The sequence below is a fragment of the Taudactylus pleione genome, unplaced genomic scaffold, assembly GCF_031769625.1.
Source record: "Taudactylus pleione unplaced genomic scaffold, aTauple2 ptg000676l, whole genome shotgun sequence".
Classification (NCBI taxonomy): domain Eukaryota; kingdom Metazoa; phylum Chordata; class Amphibia; order Anura; family Myobatrachidae; genus Taudactylus; species Taudactylus pleione.
Window position 1 is genome coordinate 747,860 of NW_028285078.1, and position 17,896 is coordinate 765,755.

General features: G+C 43.9%; 1 protein-coding gene across 2 annotated transcripts in view; it reads right to left on the reverse strand.

Annotated features, from left to right (window-relative positions):
• The window catches only part of PLAT (plasminogen activator, tissue type), a 33,218-nt gene extending 16,008 nt beyond the window's left edge, over positions 1-17,210 (reverse strand). Inside the window, exons 1-3 of one of the 2 annotated variants that reach the window (XM_088455865.1) lie at positions 17,128-17,210; positions 8,247-8,319; positions 1,943-2,026 (exon numbers count right to left, since the gene is read on the reverse strand). In XM_088455865.1, the coding sequence (XP_088311991.1) occupies positions 1,943-2,026; positions 8,247-8,255 (93 nt within the window). In that variant the 5' untranslated portion in view covers positions 8,256-8,319; positions 17,128-17,210. Of the gene's footprint in view, positions 1-1,942; positions 2,030-8,246; positions 8,320-17,127 lie in introns of both variants that reach the window. The other variant, XM_088455864.1, reaches the window with a different exon arrangement.
• Positions 17,211-17,896: the final 686 nt, after the last annotated feature.

A 17,896-nucleotide genomic window follows, 5' to 3' on the forward strand; every position in this document is an offset into this window, starting at 1 on the left:
TCCTGTCTATGCGGTTTATTTCTATGCATTGTTTATTTTTGTTATTCTCTGTATATTTAAAATATTTTTGTCTTGTTATGTATTGTCTATATATGTATTGAGCTCTTTCCTTTTTGAGTTTATTTGTTTATATTTAGTTGCTATGGTGATGGTTTCTATGGTGGTTGCGCACATATTTGTTTACTTGATGGGTGTGAGCCTCAGCGCGAGTCATGTGGGCCAATGGGTGGCGTCATTTTGTTAGACGCTATCTATAAGTTTGTTTTGGGCCACCTGATGGGTGTTTGCCCGTTTTGACAGCGCTCCACGTCATCACGCATGTTGCGGTCACGTGATGCGTGTGTTCATTGCTACGTCAACGTGCATGACGCGGACATGTGGTACGTGCACCCGCGCCGGGGGTCGCCCGGCAGGTTATGTTTGCCAGTTCATGAGTCACGGGGGCTTCTTCTTCTCTCTATATAAGGTAAGATTGTTTGTACTTTGTTAAGCCTTGAAGAAAGATGAATTAAAGCATCTGAAACGTTGCTTTCACTTTTTGATCCTATGTCTATTTATTAAGTCCGTGTAGTGTGCTGCCTGGTTACTTGATTTATATATATATATATATATATATATATATATATATATATATGTCCATGACACATATACAGACGCACATTAGCGAATAAAATATAAACTCACATACAGCGCATATTTGCATGATACATGACACATACACACAGCGCATGTTTGCGCTGCGCTCAGACATGCAACACACAGTGATGAATTCCTGTAAATATCTCACATTCACTTATGCAAGCATACATATAAAAGGTTCCCTAGCATTGTAGAGGTTTTGTTAGCTAATCATATGGTGTAAAATGTACATATATGATATGTAAAGTATAGAACTTAGTAGACATGTCATGTTTGGTATCATACTGACACCCTGTTTAATTCCAGATATCCGAATCTATCGGCGAAGGAATCGCATCTTGCTTTCGGTGGTTATGGATTATAGGGAATTATTGGTTAGAATATGCACTTTGTATGTAGTGTCTTATCCAGTTTTATCTCATCTGGAGGGATGGACCATATCCCTGTTGTCACCATATGAACTGTCCTATGACCTGCATCGTACCAGAATGACAAGAACAAGAACCAATGGAATTATGCCAGCTCGTTCCTATGTGTTGTCCACTCTCTGTAAGGTATATATTCAAGCGCTCTCAGTCCTGTAGTCAGTCTTCTTCTTTCTTTCTTATGACGGAGGCTTCACGTTTGATGCCGGGAATCTGGATTCAGAGCTCTTGCGTATGTATTGGCTGTACCTTTTGTATTTAATTGTCTTTGCGCTAACTGTGATAGATCAAAGCGTGTAAATGTCTTTTTATGCAATAAGAACTTTTTGTGCTTTGGAACCACAATCCATGACTGGAAAGCAATTATTTCATGTTTAGAGATATTGGGGTATTCATACTACAATTCTCAGTACACAATACAACTGGGAAGGTGAAGGCCGTCATTGAAGTGCTAGAGAAGAGAGCTGTGAGACAGTAGGGAGGAGGACCCTGCTCATAGGAGGCTTACAATCTAGTATAGATTGACTCTAATAGAGCAAAGGTTCTTAATGTAAGGGCCATGAACCGAAGATGGGTGAATATTTTGTCTGCAGTGGGTGGCCACGACCTCTAGGTGCAAAATGATTACATCCCTTAAACTAAAAAACTAACTATGCTTAATTTTTTTAATCATTTTGTAGAATCTAATATTTTATTTTACTAGTATTATAATAACAATAGAATACTTAAACATTAAAGTTACTAAAAAAATATTATTCAAAACCAGACCATGGGTTGAAAACCTACATCCCGAGCTCTACTTAGGTTCATGCGTACCCAAGCCTAAAGACTTCAGTACCACTGCTATAGCTTTATCGGGCATCACCAGACCCTCTCACCTCTTGCATGGAAGATGAGACCTCTCCGAGGATGAGCAACAAGATGATCTTCATGGTATTGATGCCAAGAGGAGACGTTTGTACCTGCTTGGATGACAGAGGAAAGTAAGATAAGGGAAAAAGCCAAAAATATGGGACATAAATACAAGTTATTAGCCCCAATAGCACAATTTCCATAGGTCCCATCCTATGAACTATTTACTAAATATAAATCCACCCACTGAAATCTGCTTCAACACTAATTAATAATATTTAACACTGCAGCACAGGGATCATAGGTGTAAGCTAAATATATACTTCTTGTATCCGGATAAGCTGCTACATCTGGTTATTGCCTGAGGAAATCAATAAACCCACACCAAGGCCTGAGAGATCGTTCCCTATTCCCTGTCAGCTGCATGGACTTCTGAGGAGACAGCTAAACTCCTGCAGATCCCAGCATGGCACAATACAGTCCAGCACTGTGTGTAAATGTTATGCATAATCCTTTTAAGAACCGTTCCCTCTCAATTACACTGTTGCATTCCCATTCATCCAGTCCTGGAGTATTGTCAGTGAGAGTCATCCCATACAGACATGTCTTTGTGCTGACTGGCAATACCTCTATGACAATATCAGCTACAATTACACAGAGCCTCTTCATCTCTTGCCAGTATCAATTCCATGTTCTCCCTGCTGCCCTACCATGCACTGAGAAGAGAACCCTGTGCACGCTCTATATAGGAGAGTACAGGGAAAGGATACATAGATGTGCAGTTTATGTTTTACATCATGTTTTTAAATATGTTGTAACTAAAAGAGTTAACATGAAGCCATATGGCAGTGATTGGGCTGTGAGGACTTGTATGTGGAGGGTATAAGGTCTTAGGCCAGACGGCAGGTGAGTGCACTGAATACATATATCCCAGATAACATCACTCCTCCATTCAAATCTCCCACAGCCCGATTCTGTCAAATACAGAGAATAACTTTACGGCGTATCATGGAAATACTCATTAAAGGCTCCGATACTGTACTGCCATTTTTTCTCTTGCTCAGGATGGTTGGGACTTGTAGTCCTACAACAGATGCACAGAGGCAATGTGGGTAGCTACATGCAAACTATTACTTTGTTATCTTAAAGTCTGACTCCCATTTAAAACTAATTTTCTCCCTCCCTAAAGTCTATATATTTTGCTATAATTATACAATAGACACAGCGTAGGCAATTTTTTTTCACTCCAGCTGCTGCGGAACTACACATCCCAGCATGCCCTGATACACTTTTAGCATGCCCTAACAGCAAAACTGTGGCAGGGCATGCAGGACTGTGTAGTTCCACAGCAGCTGGGGTGCCAGGTAGCACCTCGGAGGTGCAGGTGTCCCAATCCATGCGTTTTACCATACATTACTAATACTACTCACTGCAATAAGAGCGGAGTGTTGATGTTGGGGTGGATCTAATTACTGCTCTGTATGCTGTAGACCATGAATCTTTATGGGTTATCAGATGACTCATAAACTTCTGCTATAAAGCAGCCTGCTGTGACCCTCCAGATTACTACACACTCTTCCAGTTGACTCAGAGTTGTTCGGAACAAAAATGAGATTTTGTGTTTTCTTCTTCATGTCTGATCTCCATTCCTTCTACAAACATAATGCTGCCTCATTCACCAAACGATAGACTGAACATAATCACTTTCCCGGTAGATGACATTTAGTCGGACTATCTGGAGTTTTCGCATCAACTTTATGAATCTTGGAATTAGTTTTTTCTTCAGTGTCCATCTTAAACTCTTATAATGACCAGACAAAATTACACAACTTTACTGTTTAACTATTTTGTGTTCTACAAAAGATTTGACAGTATGCTTATTTAATAAAAAAAAAAAGTAAAATTAGCAGGTTTTGTATAACAGCGATGATGGGACCCTGGGGAAGAGTCAGCGTGTAGCATCTGCCAGGGTTGTGACTATGGGGACCTTTGTAGAATATTTTGCAGATGTGTCCCCATACACGAAGACTCAATATGCCATACAATGCGAGACTCCCAGCGCGACTGAGCCGCACCGAGCGGTGTAGTGTTGGCATCGCAGAAGCAGCAAAACACCACTCAGTGTGTACTAGAGACGCTCAGTGTGTACTAGAGACGCTCAGTGTGTACTAGAGCTGCTCAGAGTGTACTAGAGCTGCTCAGAGTGTACTAGAGACGCTCAGTGTGTACTAGAGACGCTCAGTGTGTACTAGAGCTGCTCAGAGTGTACTAGAGACGCTCAGTGTGTACTAGAGACGCTCAGTGTGTACTAGAGACGCTCAGTGTGTATCAGAGTGTACTAGAGACGCTCAGTGTGTACTAGAGCATGCTCAGAGTGTACTAGAGACGCTCAGGGCCTGATTCAGAGCCGGATACTCTGACAGAGCGCTCGCTCTGAATCAGGGCCGGGCTTTTGATTTTTTTGAACGGCCTCCTGGCCGCTCGCATAGATGTGGGTGACCACCCACAGCTATTGCGAGCGGCCTTGATGATGGTCGCGATGGTCTTGACCATCGCGACCATCGGGCTTGCGACGAGACCCTTGTGGTAGGGTCTCGTGGCGGCGAGCCCCAGAGAGATTTCGGCTCTAACGGAGCCGAAATCTCTCCACTGACATGACTTGTGAGCCGGCTACGTAGTGCGCACTGGCCCACCATCGACCCGTTTGCGAGCGCACAGCTCTTGCAACCGGGTCTGAATCAGGCCCTCAGTGTGTACTAGAGGCGCTCAGAGTGTACTAGAGACGCGCAGAGTGTACTAGAGACGCTCAGTGTGTACTAGAGACGCTCAGTGTGTATCAGAGTGTGTACTAGAGACGCTCAGTGTGTACTAGAGGCGCTCAGTGTGTATCAGAGTGTGTACTAGAGACGCTCAGAGTGTACTAGAGACGCTCAGTGTGTATCAGAGTGTGTACTAGAGACGCTCAGTGTGTACTAGAGGCGCTCAGTGTGTATCAGAGTGTGTACTAGAGACGCTCAGTGTGTACTAGAGACGCTCAGTGTGTATCAGAGTGTGTACTAGAGACGCTCAGTGTGTACTAGAGACACTCAGTGTGTACTAGAGGCGCTCAGTGTGTATCAGAGTGTGTACTAGAGATGCTCAGTGTGTACTAGAGACGCTCAGAGTGTACTAGAGGCGCTCAGTGTGTACTAGAGATGCTCAGAGTGTACTAGAGATGCTCAGTGTGTACTAGAGGCGCTCAGTGTGTACTAGAGACGCTCAGTGTGTACTAGAGACGCTCAGTGTGTTCTAGAGACGCTCAGTGTGTATCAGAGTGTGTACTAGAGACGCTCAGTGTGTACTAGAGATGCTCAGAGTGTACTAGAGATGCTCAGTGTGTACTAGAGGCGCTCAGTGTGTACTAGAGACGCTCATTGTGTATCAGAGTGTGTACTAGAGACGCTCAGTGTGTACTAGAGATGCTCAGAGTGTACTAGAGATGCTCAGTGTGTACTAGAGGCGCTCAGTGTGTACTAGAGACGCTCAGAGTGTACTAGAGACGCTCAGTGTGTACTAGAGACGCTCAGTGTGTATCAGAGTGTGTACTAGAGACGCTCAGTGTGTACTAGAGATGCTCAGAGTGTACTAGAGATGCTCAGTGTGTACTAGAGACGCTCAGTGTGTACTAGAGATGCTCAGTGTGTACTAGAGACGCTCAGTGTGTATCAGAGTGTGTACTAGAGATGCTCAGAGTGTACTAGAGACGCTCAGTGTGTACTAGAGACGCTCAGTGTGTACTAGAGATGCTCAGTGTGTACTAGAGACGCTCAGTGTGTACTAGAGACGCTCTGAGTGTACTAGAGATGCTCAGTGTGTACTAGAGACGCTCAGTGTGTATCAGAGTGTGTACTAGAGACACTCAGTGTGTACTAGAGACGCTCAGTGTGTACTAGAGACGCTCAGTGTGTATCAGTGTGTACTAGAGACGCTCAGTGTGTACTAGAGACGCTCAGTGTGTATCAGAGTGTGTACTAGAGACGCTCAGTGTGTACTAGAGGCGCTCAGTGTGTACTAGAGACGCTCAGTGTGTATCAGAGTGTGTACTAGAGACGCTCAGTGTGTACTAGAGACGCTCAGTGTGTACTAGAGACGCTCAGTGTGTACTAGAGACGCTCAGTGTGTACTAGAGACGCTCAGTGTGTATCAGAGTGTGTACTAGAGACGCTCAGTGTATCAGAGACGCTCAGTGTGTACTAGAGACGCTCAGTGTGTACTAGAGACGCTCAGAGTGTACTAGAGACGCTCAGAGTGTACTAGAGACGCTCAGTGTGTACTAGAGACGCTCAGTGTGTACTAGAGACGCTCAGTGTGTATCAGAGTGTGTACTAGAGACGCTCAGTGTGTACTAGAGACGCTCAGTGTGTACTAGAGATGCTGGCCTGCGACTTTAACTGCACAGGAATTAGTTTTATACACGTACAGAGTCGCAGATGAGACACAACAGAACTTGGTGTGAGAAAAAGCTGCGGTCGCTGTAGATTGAAACTCATTCACACCAAGATGTACAAGTGTCGCACACAGATGTACAAGTGTCATGTCGCACATGAGTCTGATCAGTGCAGAGTAGTTTTTTCACTTCCATTTTGTGTAATTAAGAAGCACATTTTAAGTGAAAAAGACTCTTGGTGGGGCCGAGTCGCCTGGGACATGATGCACAGAGAGGGGCTGTTAGGCGCGACTGAAGCCATAGTGCATGAGGACACATCTGTACGCTGGTTATAGTGCAGCTTTAATTGAAAAATATTAAGCCTGTATTTGAGCTCCTAAAGACGCTGAAAATGGCCGTCTCAGTCCTTGCACACTCAGACGCACGGCTGTACACAAGGGAGGAGCTTGTAGCTACATTTGTATAAAGTCACAAACATGAGACAAGCAAAAGACACAGGCACGGAACCCCTGCATGCGACTCACAATCATCCTCTTAGGGGTATATAAACTAAGGTGCAGGTTTATAGAAGTGGAGGATGTTGCCCAAAGCAACCAATCAGATTAATTCTAGCTATTATCTTATAGAATGTGCTAGTTAAATTATAAGTAGAATCTGATTGGTTGCTATGGGCAACAAAAGGGACGAAACTAGGAGTTTTGTCACCCGTGGCAACACAGTAATTTAGCGCCCCCCCCCATTATGTCATGTACAGTAATGCCCCTTACACCATTATGCCACACACAGTAATGCCCCTTATACATAATGCCACACACTGTAATGCCCCTTATACATTCTGTCACACACAGCAATGCTCCTTATACATAGTGCCACCCACAGTAATGCCCCTTATACATAATGCCACACACAGTAATGCTCTTTATACATAATGCCACACACTGTAATGCCCCTTATACATTCTGTCACACACAATAATGCCCCTCAGACCATTATGGAACATACAGTAATGCCCCTTACACCATTATGGCCCCCCACCCAACAGCCTCTTACCTCGTCCCCCTCCTCCCACAGCAGCCCAGCAGGTGTACATTTAAAGCTGCACTCCCACCCCTGCAGAACGTCAGTTAGTCACTAGTTACATTGAGAATGTACTTTCGGAAGTTTTCAGATGATCACTGGACAATACATATATAGTCAGCACTGTGTGACCCTGTCCTGAAAATCTGCAGTCAGGAGATCACTGGACATTACATATATACTGTACCCAGCACTGTGTGACCCTGTCCTGATAATCTGCAGTCAGGAGATCACTGGACATTACATATATACTGTACCCAGCACTGTGTGACCCTGTCCTGATAATCTGCAGTCAGGAGATCACTGGACATATACTGTACCCAGCACTGTGTGATCCTGTCCTGATCATTAAACTGTGTTACAGTATAATCCCAGATATATATGATTATTCCGGGATCACTACATTTTAGATACTGTCACAGCCAGTGGCGTAAGTTCATCCCAGACGCCTGGAGGCAAGTGATAATTTGTTGCCCCCCCTGTCACAGCCGCTGATACTGTAATGTAGCAGTTTGCATGCAGACAGGATATAAATAGAAGAAAGTGGCAGCTGATGGTCTGACATGGAGCTCTCCACTAGTGTATGGTGGTTTCTCAGGTGCCGGAAAGGGGTGCCATGTATTGGGCGGCCGTGACGGTATACTCAGGGTATATAATTACAGCCCTAAGTTGGTGAATATGTTGTGGAGAATTCAGGAGGTGCCCCTTTTGAGCTGGAGCCCGGCGGCAGGCGCCTCCCTTGTCTCCCATAGTTCTGCCCCTGGTCACAGCACTGGGAATCCTGTAAAGAGTTACCTATATTATGTGGCTGTTGTTTGTCCACTTACCTCCTGCATTGTTGTAGCTGTGCTAGAGGCTCTCAGACGATGGCTTTATATTCTCCCAGCAGACTTGATGCAGCTGCAGAGAGATGAGAGAGGACAACATTACTGAAGTATTAGTCAGCGGAGAGAAAGAAAGGAGATAGAAAGCAGGAGAGACGTGTTGGGGGAGGAGAGAGGACCCCAACAGGACTGAGGAGAAATAGAAAGACAATTGATAAGAAGGAAGTTATACAGACATAAAGAAGAGTAGATGAGTGTGCTCAGCATACAAGGCAGGGAAGCAATTCATCAGTAAGTAACAGGCAGAGAGGAAGCCAGTAACATAGTAAGGAAAAGGCTAAATGAAGACTTTGGGGCAGTTATTAAGGTTATTTTCATAAAAATTTTGAGAAAACTGCACCTCACGCCTGGTTTTCCTGCTAATTTATTTTTCACAATAGAGCAGATGTACTAAGCTCTGGAAATTGCTAAATGGGAAAGTGATAAATTACCAGCCACTCAGCTCCTAACTGTCATTTTTCAAACACAGGGGTCTATTTACTAAGCAGTGTTAGGAGACAGAATGAAAAGTGATAAGAAAGTGATAAGGTGCCAGCCAATCAGCTCCCAACTGTCATCTCACAGCCTGTGTTTGAAAAATGACAGTTGGGAGCTGATTGGCTGGCACTTTATCACTTTCTTAGCACTTTTCACTCTGTCTCCTAACACTGCTTAGTAAATAGACCCCACAGCCTGTAACATGACAGTTAGGAGCTGAGTGGCTGAAAGTTTATTCACTGGCGTCACTAAGGGGGTGTGGGCTGCACAGGGTGACACCATCCGAGGGGGTGACACCAAAATAGCAGAGCTGATCTGCTATTTTGGTGTCACCCCGTCGGATGGTGTCACCAAGAAGCCAGAACGAGGGGAGAGACTGTAGGCTGCCCCAGTAGCAGCTGGAGCGCTGGGTAAGCCCACTGTGTGCCAAGAACGGGGGGGCGATAACGCCCCCAAGATCGCCTCACATAATGGGGCGAGGCTTTGTGGAGTGATGCCACGCCCCTTCTGTGACATCACACCCCAATTTGCACGCGCGCCTCCGACCAGCCGCACTGGGTGTCACCCAGGTAAGTGATGCCTCTGAGTTTATCACTTTCCAATTTATCAGTTTCCAGAGCTTAGTACATCTACTCCTATGTATTAAACTGTTCACGCATTAGATAACACAAATCTTTGCCACAAGTATTAGCAAATTGTAAAATATGAATGTGATAACTTTAGTTTTCGTCATTAGGTAGAATTTCATGAAACTGTAAGGGTGGGAGGGGCATCTTTCTCATCCCTCCCCTGAGTCTCTGTATTGCTCCTCCTCACCCCCCAACACAGGCAGCACACCTGGTGGCACCAGAAACATACTTACCTACTCTCCCAGAACCTGTGGGAGACTCTCGAATTTTCGGGGCCTCACCCGGACTCCTGGATGAGTGGGTGTTTCTCTCACATCCCACTCATTACCCAGTGGTCTGTGGGGAGGGGGCAATATGAGGCAATTCTATGTTAATTGCGTCTTTTGGCCCCACTGCCTCTTCACAGACGTATAATTCACAGCATTCTCCCACAAAGAGGCGGGGCCTAATGATGCAACTAGTTCCAATTTCCCTGGGGGGGGGGGAGGGTATATCTGCTAAAGTGCAGGTTTTTAGAGTTGGAGATATTGCCCATAGCAACCAGATTCTAGCTATGATCTTCTAGAAGGTGCTGGATAAATGTTAAGTAGAATCCGATCTCCACTTCTAAAAACCCGCACTTCAGTAAATATACCCCTGGGCTTCTATTTTACAGGCTGTGTTTGACAAATGTCAGTTAGAAGCTTATAGGTTGGTACTTTGGAGCTCATTCAGAGCCGCTCGCAAGCGGCTCGATGGTGCCCCACTGCGCAAGCCCCGTCCAGCGACTGCAGCTCAGTCACTACAGGGCTCGCTACAAGACAGGGCGGCTGTCGATGGTGAGTGACCGCTCGCCCCGTTTTGTAGGGGGTGGCTGCGCAAACGCAGGCATTCCCTTAGGAATGCCTGGCGTTTGTGGGAGGCCCCATTGACATCACTAGTGATGCCAGTAGTGGACTTCCTGCTGTATTAGAGCAGGAAGTCCACTCAGGCTTGCGGGAGCCAAGACCCTACCACAGGGTCTCGTCGCAAGCCTGATGGTCGCTATAATCGTGACCATCGCCAGGCCGCTCGCACAAGCTGTGGGTGATCACCCACAGCTTTGTGAGTGGCCTGGAGGCAGACACAAAAAAAAAACCACCCACAGACCCTGCGAGCTGCCAGCGGCAGCGAGCGGGTCTGAATCAGGGCCTTTATCTCTCTCCACTTTATCTCTCTCTATCATTTGATACATCTCCATAATCTTATATTTGGTGAGCAGTGATGTCATCTGTGTCACGTGACTCACTGTGAATGAGTTCTGTATTGGAATGTGCAGCTCCCAGTGAAAGTAACACACACCTGGATATGAGGATCACCTCATATACAAACATCCTGAGTCATCTCAATTATATCATTTAGACTTTATCATTATAGTGAATAATGTATCTTTTTTGACCATATAACAGCACAAGAGCACAGGTGAGTTCTAAAATAATTTATGTACACTATATTACGTAATCCCATGGATATAGATCACTATAATAGAGAATAGGACAAGAGGCGCTCCATAGTGCATAAATGTTTTAATATGATAACATTAAAAAGGAACACTTGGTAACAGATATACTCGTACCAAATATACAATGGTGTGGGCTGGTAACTGATATACTCGTACCAAATATACAATGGTGTGGGCTGGTAACAGATATACTCGTACCAAATATACAATGGTGTGGGCTGGTTACCACATGATTCAATACAAGATATCCAAGATGCTCACAGCCCGCATTAGGAGGAACACAGGTCCACCGTAAGCACCCCAACACACAACAGGTGCAGCGTCTAGGATCACGCTGTCCACCGGGATCGGGGCCAAATGCCGAAAGGAAGAAGATGGATTACCTAGCCCACGCCCTAACGCGTTTCGTATCTTACTTTGTCAGAGGGTTGCCCTCTGACGAACTAAGATACGAAACGTGTTAGAGCGTGGTACAAGTACATCTGTTTCCAAGTGTTCCTTTTTATTGCTTTTAGGATATTAAAATATTTATGCACTATGGAGCGCCCCTTGTCCTATTCTCTTTTCATGTGATATATATATATATATATACTGTATATATATAAATATATGAACGTAGTGGCAGCACTTGGATAAATCACACACAATTAGATAGATCAACATTTCGAAGTTTATTCACTTCTTCATTTTGAATTTACGGCAATAGTCTTTTTAAACAGGCGTTGTTTTTTCTCACAACGCCAACACGAGCAGATTTCGTTTTGACGTGACACGCAAAAATTAAATAGGAATGGTAAAAAATAGAGAAAAACTTAAATTTTGTATCAGTAAACAGGGCTCACATCAATATTTCTGGAGAAATCAGACAATACGTATCAATCTATACATGGCACTGTATAGGTCCTTGGTACGGCCTCATCTAGAATACTGTGTTCAGTTCTGGAGGCCATATCTCCAGAAGGTTACAGACACATTAGAGACGGTACAAAGAAGGGCAACTAAAATGGTGCATGGCCTACAACACAGAACTTACTCGGACTAAAAGATCTTAATATGTATAGTTTGGAACAGAGAAGGGAAAGGGGGGACATGATAGAAACTTTCAAATACATGAAGGGTTTTAACAATGTACAGGAGGGAAGCATTCTTCAAAGGAAGATATGTACAAGAACACGAGGACATGCACCGAAACTGGAGGGAGGATGGTTCAGAGGAAATTTGAGGAAAAATAATTTCACAGAAAGGGTAGTGGATAAGTGGAATAGCCTCCCATCAGATGTAGTTGAAGCTAAGATGGTGGAACAATTTAAACACGCTTGGGATAGGCATAAGAGTATCCTTAAGAGAGACGTAAGGAGCAAATAGGGTTGAAGTTGCCAAAAGGATAAATGAAAAGGGGCAGGCTAGATGGGCCAAATGGTTCTTATCTGCCGTCAAATTCTATGTTTCTATGTTGCATATCTTTAATGATTTAAGCAGGGTAAGCCCAGAAACCGCTCGGACATCCGTTTTTTCATTGGCTTGCTTCACTTAATTCGTCACTGCTCGGCTCCCTTTTGTCATACATTAATAATTGAGAGACCTAAACCTTCATCGACAAATGCTTTATAGAATACTGAAAACTGCATCAAAATCCATCCAGGGATTCTCGGGATTAGCCCGAACAAACAGACAGACCAGGGACTTTATTTTATACTATGTATAGATAGATAGTAGATATATACAGTATGTATATACATTCTGAAACCCACTTATATTTACTATAGTGCAGTCATCTATAGAATTTAGTATAAACAAATTGCTTGGAGGTTTTATGCATCACAGTGATCTGCTAAGTCACTTACCTTCTTCCCTGCAGCCTCAGTCCCTGGCTATTGCTCACCCTGACAGCTACCCCACTCTGTTTACAGTGAGCATAGTGTGTGATCCTCTACCACAGCTGATAAGCGTTATCTAGCCTTCCACAAGGGTTATCACAGCAAGCTGCTGCTGCACACATCTCCCTCACATACACACAGACTGCTCTGTCAGGAACAGGCCAGACACCTGGCATCAACATCAATACAATTGAACACATAGGGCCTCATATAGAGCTAGGAGCAAATATGGGGTGCAAATGTACACATGGATAATCCATGTTGTGATGCAAATGTAATTTTTGCCAGGAAACTACTACCTGCTTTTGCTTGAAGTACAGGAATCAAGAGTTGCGATGGACATTGGCTTGCGATGATTCACAACCATCAATGTTTTTCTTTCAATTTTCACCATTCGATGGCGACTTTCTGATTGTAGCCACCATCGAATGGCCATCCAATGTTAAAATACAGCTGAATTAATCAGAAATAGCCATGGGTTGCTACTGCGCAGACCACCAGAAAGTTTTTTCCTATTGAATTCTTTTGATGCTATGGTTAGTTACCATCACATCGAAAGTTTAGATGGCAGAAGCACAGCATTCATTTGATGGGGGGCTTCCTATGTCTATCCCTCATCAAGGGAGATTTATTTTAAAATTGCAAATTAAACAAGGATGTGGCCCCTTCAAAATCTAAATCACAGTTTTAAATTTTCCCCCAGTAGGGAAATATGGTTTTGCCAAGGTGTAAAACTGCACATTCTAGATGTAGCTGTTCCTTACTCTAAAGGAGGCCCAAGGAGAATAAGCAGGCAAAACACTGACATATAGGATGGATGCTCAAGGACACAGACTTATACTGCTTTTATACCGAAACTCCGGGTCTGAACAGCGGGTAGATGGTGGGGTACTGTGCACACGCGGTGCTCGCCGCATGCACGTGCAAGCCCCGGAGCGAAAGAGAAATTCTCTCGCTCCGGGACTCACTACAAAAGGGGCGGCTGTCGATGTTGATCGACAGCTCGCCCCGTTTTGTAGGCGGGGAGGGGGGTGGCTACGCAAACGGAGGCGTTCCCGAAGGAATGCCTGCCGTTTGTGGGAGGCACCACTAACATCTCCAGTGATGTCAGTGGAGAGCTTCCTGCTCTGTTAGAGCAGGAAGCTCTCTGGGGCTTGCGACAGACACAAGGGTCTCGTCGCAAGCCCAGATGGTCGCGACCATCACCTGGCCGCCCGCAAAAGCTGTGAGTGGTCATCCACAGCTTAGCGAGCGGCTAGGAGGCCGCAACAAAAAAAACCAGAATAACGCCCTGATTTAGAGCGAGCACTCTTAAAGAGCGTCCGGCTCTGAATCAGGCCCAGGATTCCAATCCGGATCAGACCCGGAATTTCCCCGGCGCCGATCCAGGATATTCCCGAGCCGACGCCGTTCACACCGGAGCCGGGTTTGCAAAAACCTGTCTTTTCCGTCGTTGAAGTGGACGCTTGGAGATGACGTCGGCAGGCATGCGGCACGATCCAGGTCACCGTGTCCGGAACGTGCCGTTTACACTGCAGGGTTTCATGGGTTATTCCCACGTTAAACCCTGCAAATTACCTGGGTTGGATAGATGGGTCACTCGACCCGGCAATCCAACCCTTTCCCCTTTTACACCAAGGAGCTACCTGGGTTAACCCTGCAATAACCCGGGTTTTAGCTCTGGTGTAAAAGGAGTAATACTTTCTCCTCACTGGCCGGGATGTAATCAAATTCCCACAAAGCAACATGCAGGGTATATTGTTTCTACTACAAAATATAAAAACAGGACTCGCACATATCCTCAATAATACAAAGCTAAAACAAATCACAAATGCTTTTATGACAACTGACCCTAATTTCTAGGATAGTTCCAGTTTTATAACGTTAGATTTTTTCAAAGGAGAAGTATTTAAAATTCAAGTTTCAATTAAATCCGGTGTAAACATGCCACAGCGATGATTTCAGTGCTCCAAGGTCCTCTGATATAGTGTTGTGTGTTATATCCACCCAATCAGCAGCAATGTGCCCCTGGAAATTATATTTAAATACTGTATTTGCAACTATGAAAATGGTCACAAAAGGAAACATATGATAATCTACATTGTTTTACAGACCAGAGAAAATGCCTTTTGTATAAACTATATACTGTATATACACTGGAGATTGTGGGTCTGGTTCAGAGGTGGACCCAAATGACATCACGACTGTGATCCCTTTTGCAGCGGTTGTGCAAAAATATGCAAATGTCGTACTGTACACTGGATACTGCGTCCTATATACTGAGATACAGACCAGAGAAATGTCCTATTGTATAAATGAGATATATACACTGGATACTGCTTCCTATATACTGAGATACAGACCAGAGAAACATCCTGTTGTATAAATGAGATATATACACTGGAGACTGCATCCTATATACTGAGATACAGACCAGAGAAACGTCCTATTGTATAAATGAGATATATACACTGGAGACTGCATCCTATATACTGAGATACAGACCAGAGAAACATCCTATTGTATAAATGAGATATATACACTGGAGACTGCGTCCTATATACTGAGACACAGACCAGAGAAACATCCTATTGTATAAATGAGATATATACACTGGATACTGCTTCCTATATACTGAGATACAGACCAGAGAAACGTCCTATTGTATAAATGAGATATATACACTGGAGACTGCGTCCTATATACTGAGATACAGACCAGAGAAACGTCCTATTGTATAAATGAGATATATACACTGGAGACTGCGTCCTATATACTGAGATACAGACCAGAGAAATGTCCTATTGTATAAATGAGATATATACACTGGAGACTGCATCCTATATACTGAGATACAGACCTGAGAAACGTCCTATTGTATAAATGAGATATATACACTGGAGACTGCTTCCTATATACTGAGATACAGACCAGAGAAATGTCCTATTGTATAAATGAGATATATACACTGGAGACTGCGTCCTATATACTGAGACACAGACCAGAGAAACATCCTATTGTATAAATGAGATATATACACTGGAGACTGTGTCCTATATACTGAGATACAGACCAGAGAAACGTCCTATTGTATAAATGAGATATATACACTGGAGACTGCGTCCTATATACTGAGATACAGACCAGAGAAACGTCCTATTGTATAAATGAGATATATACACTGGAGACTGCGTCCTATATACTGAGATACAGACCAGAGAAACATCCTATTGTATAAATGAGATATATACACTGGAGACTGCTTCCTATATACTGAGATACAGAACAGAGAAGCGTCCTATTGTATAAATGAGATATATACACTGGAGACTGTGTCCTATATACTGAGACACAGACCAGAGAAACATCCTATTGTATAAATGAGATATATACACTGGAGACTGCGTCCTATATACTGAGATACAGACCAGAGAATTGTCCTATTGTATAAATGAGATATATACACTGGAGACTGCGTCCTATATACTGAGATACAGACCAGAGAAACATCCTATTGTATAAATGAGATATATACACTGGAGACTGCGTCCTATATACTGAGATACAGACCAGAGAAATGTCCTGTTGTATAAATGAGATATATACACTGGAGACTGCGTCCTATATACTGAGATACAGACCAGAGAAACATCCTATTGTATAAATGAGATATATACACTGGAGACTGCGTCCTATATACTGAGATGCAGACCAGAGACCTATGAGATATATACACCAATCACTGTGTCCTAGAAACTGCCATACAGATCAGAAAAATGTCCTACTGCAAAACTGCATGTATACGTTGTTTTATATATATATATATTTATTTTTATTTATTCCCAGTTATTTATATAGCGAACACATATTCCGCAGCGCTTTACAGAGAATATCTTACCACTCACATCTATCCCTGCCCCAGTGGAGCTTACAATCTATATTCCCTACCACTTGCTCGCAAACATACACACTATGGTCAATTTTGTGGGGAGCCAATTAACCTACCAGTATATTTTTGGTGTGGGAGGAAACCAGAGTACCCGGAGGAAACCCACGCAGGCACAGGGAGAATATACAAACTCCACACAGTTAGGGCTGTAGTTATATATATATATATATATATATATATATATATATATATATGTATATATATATATTGTGTTCCATGAACAGAAACCAGACAAAAATTCTCCCCCATTGAGATATATACACCACAGACTGAGTGCAGACTCAAATAACATTACAAATTAAATAACTGGACAAGGATAATAATATTTTTATAAACAAAGTTAGTTTTGACCTGGACAGCAGCACTCAGTAATCATCGTTGTAGCTCCTGTTACCAGAGAGATGTCACTTACCTCTGTAATGTGCCTCAGAAATGTGTAGCATTGAACATAACTTTGTTCTTTATGAAGCTGGTAGCAGGGGGCAGGAATGTTTTGAGTCAGTGGAAGAGCTATCAGTGACATCACTGATCTCCACCCTCTTAAAGGTTAGTTTAAAGGGGCCAGCTAAAACAGCTAACACACAACAGCCAGCTAGCTTAGAAACAGAGAATTTGACGGCAGATAAGAACCACTTGGCCCATCTAGTCTGCCCCTTTTCATTTATCCTTTTGGAATTAATATGGTTCAAAGTGCCTAATTCAGCAAGGAACGCAACTGCTAATACGCAAACAATCGGCCAATTGTTGCGTTCTGTGCATGCGTATGCTTCGCAGTGCGCGTGCGTGAACTGGCCACTGCGATCGGGACTGTGATCACAGCGGCTACATAGACCCATCGCAGAGTGATTGACAGGAAGTGCCGTCTGTGGGTGGTGATGGTGGGGGGTCGGGGAAACGCAGGCGTGCCAGTGCTTTTGAACGCCATTGCATGGGTGTGCATTAATTATCCACTGCGATGCCCTATGCAGCCTGAGGCCTGATAGCGTGTGTGAAAGGTGGCAATTTCTGAGTAAGGTCAGACCTTGTGCAAGTGTACGTGATGCTGCGATGGTACTCGATGTTACCGATGGTTTCACAGTCCTGCTAAACATTCCGGATGTGTGTAAGGTAAAGTGGGCGTCCTTATGTAATGCTGTGGCGGCATTGAGATCGCAATGGATTAGCATACTGTCGCAGTTGAA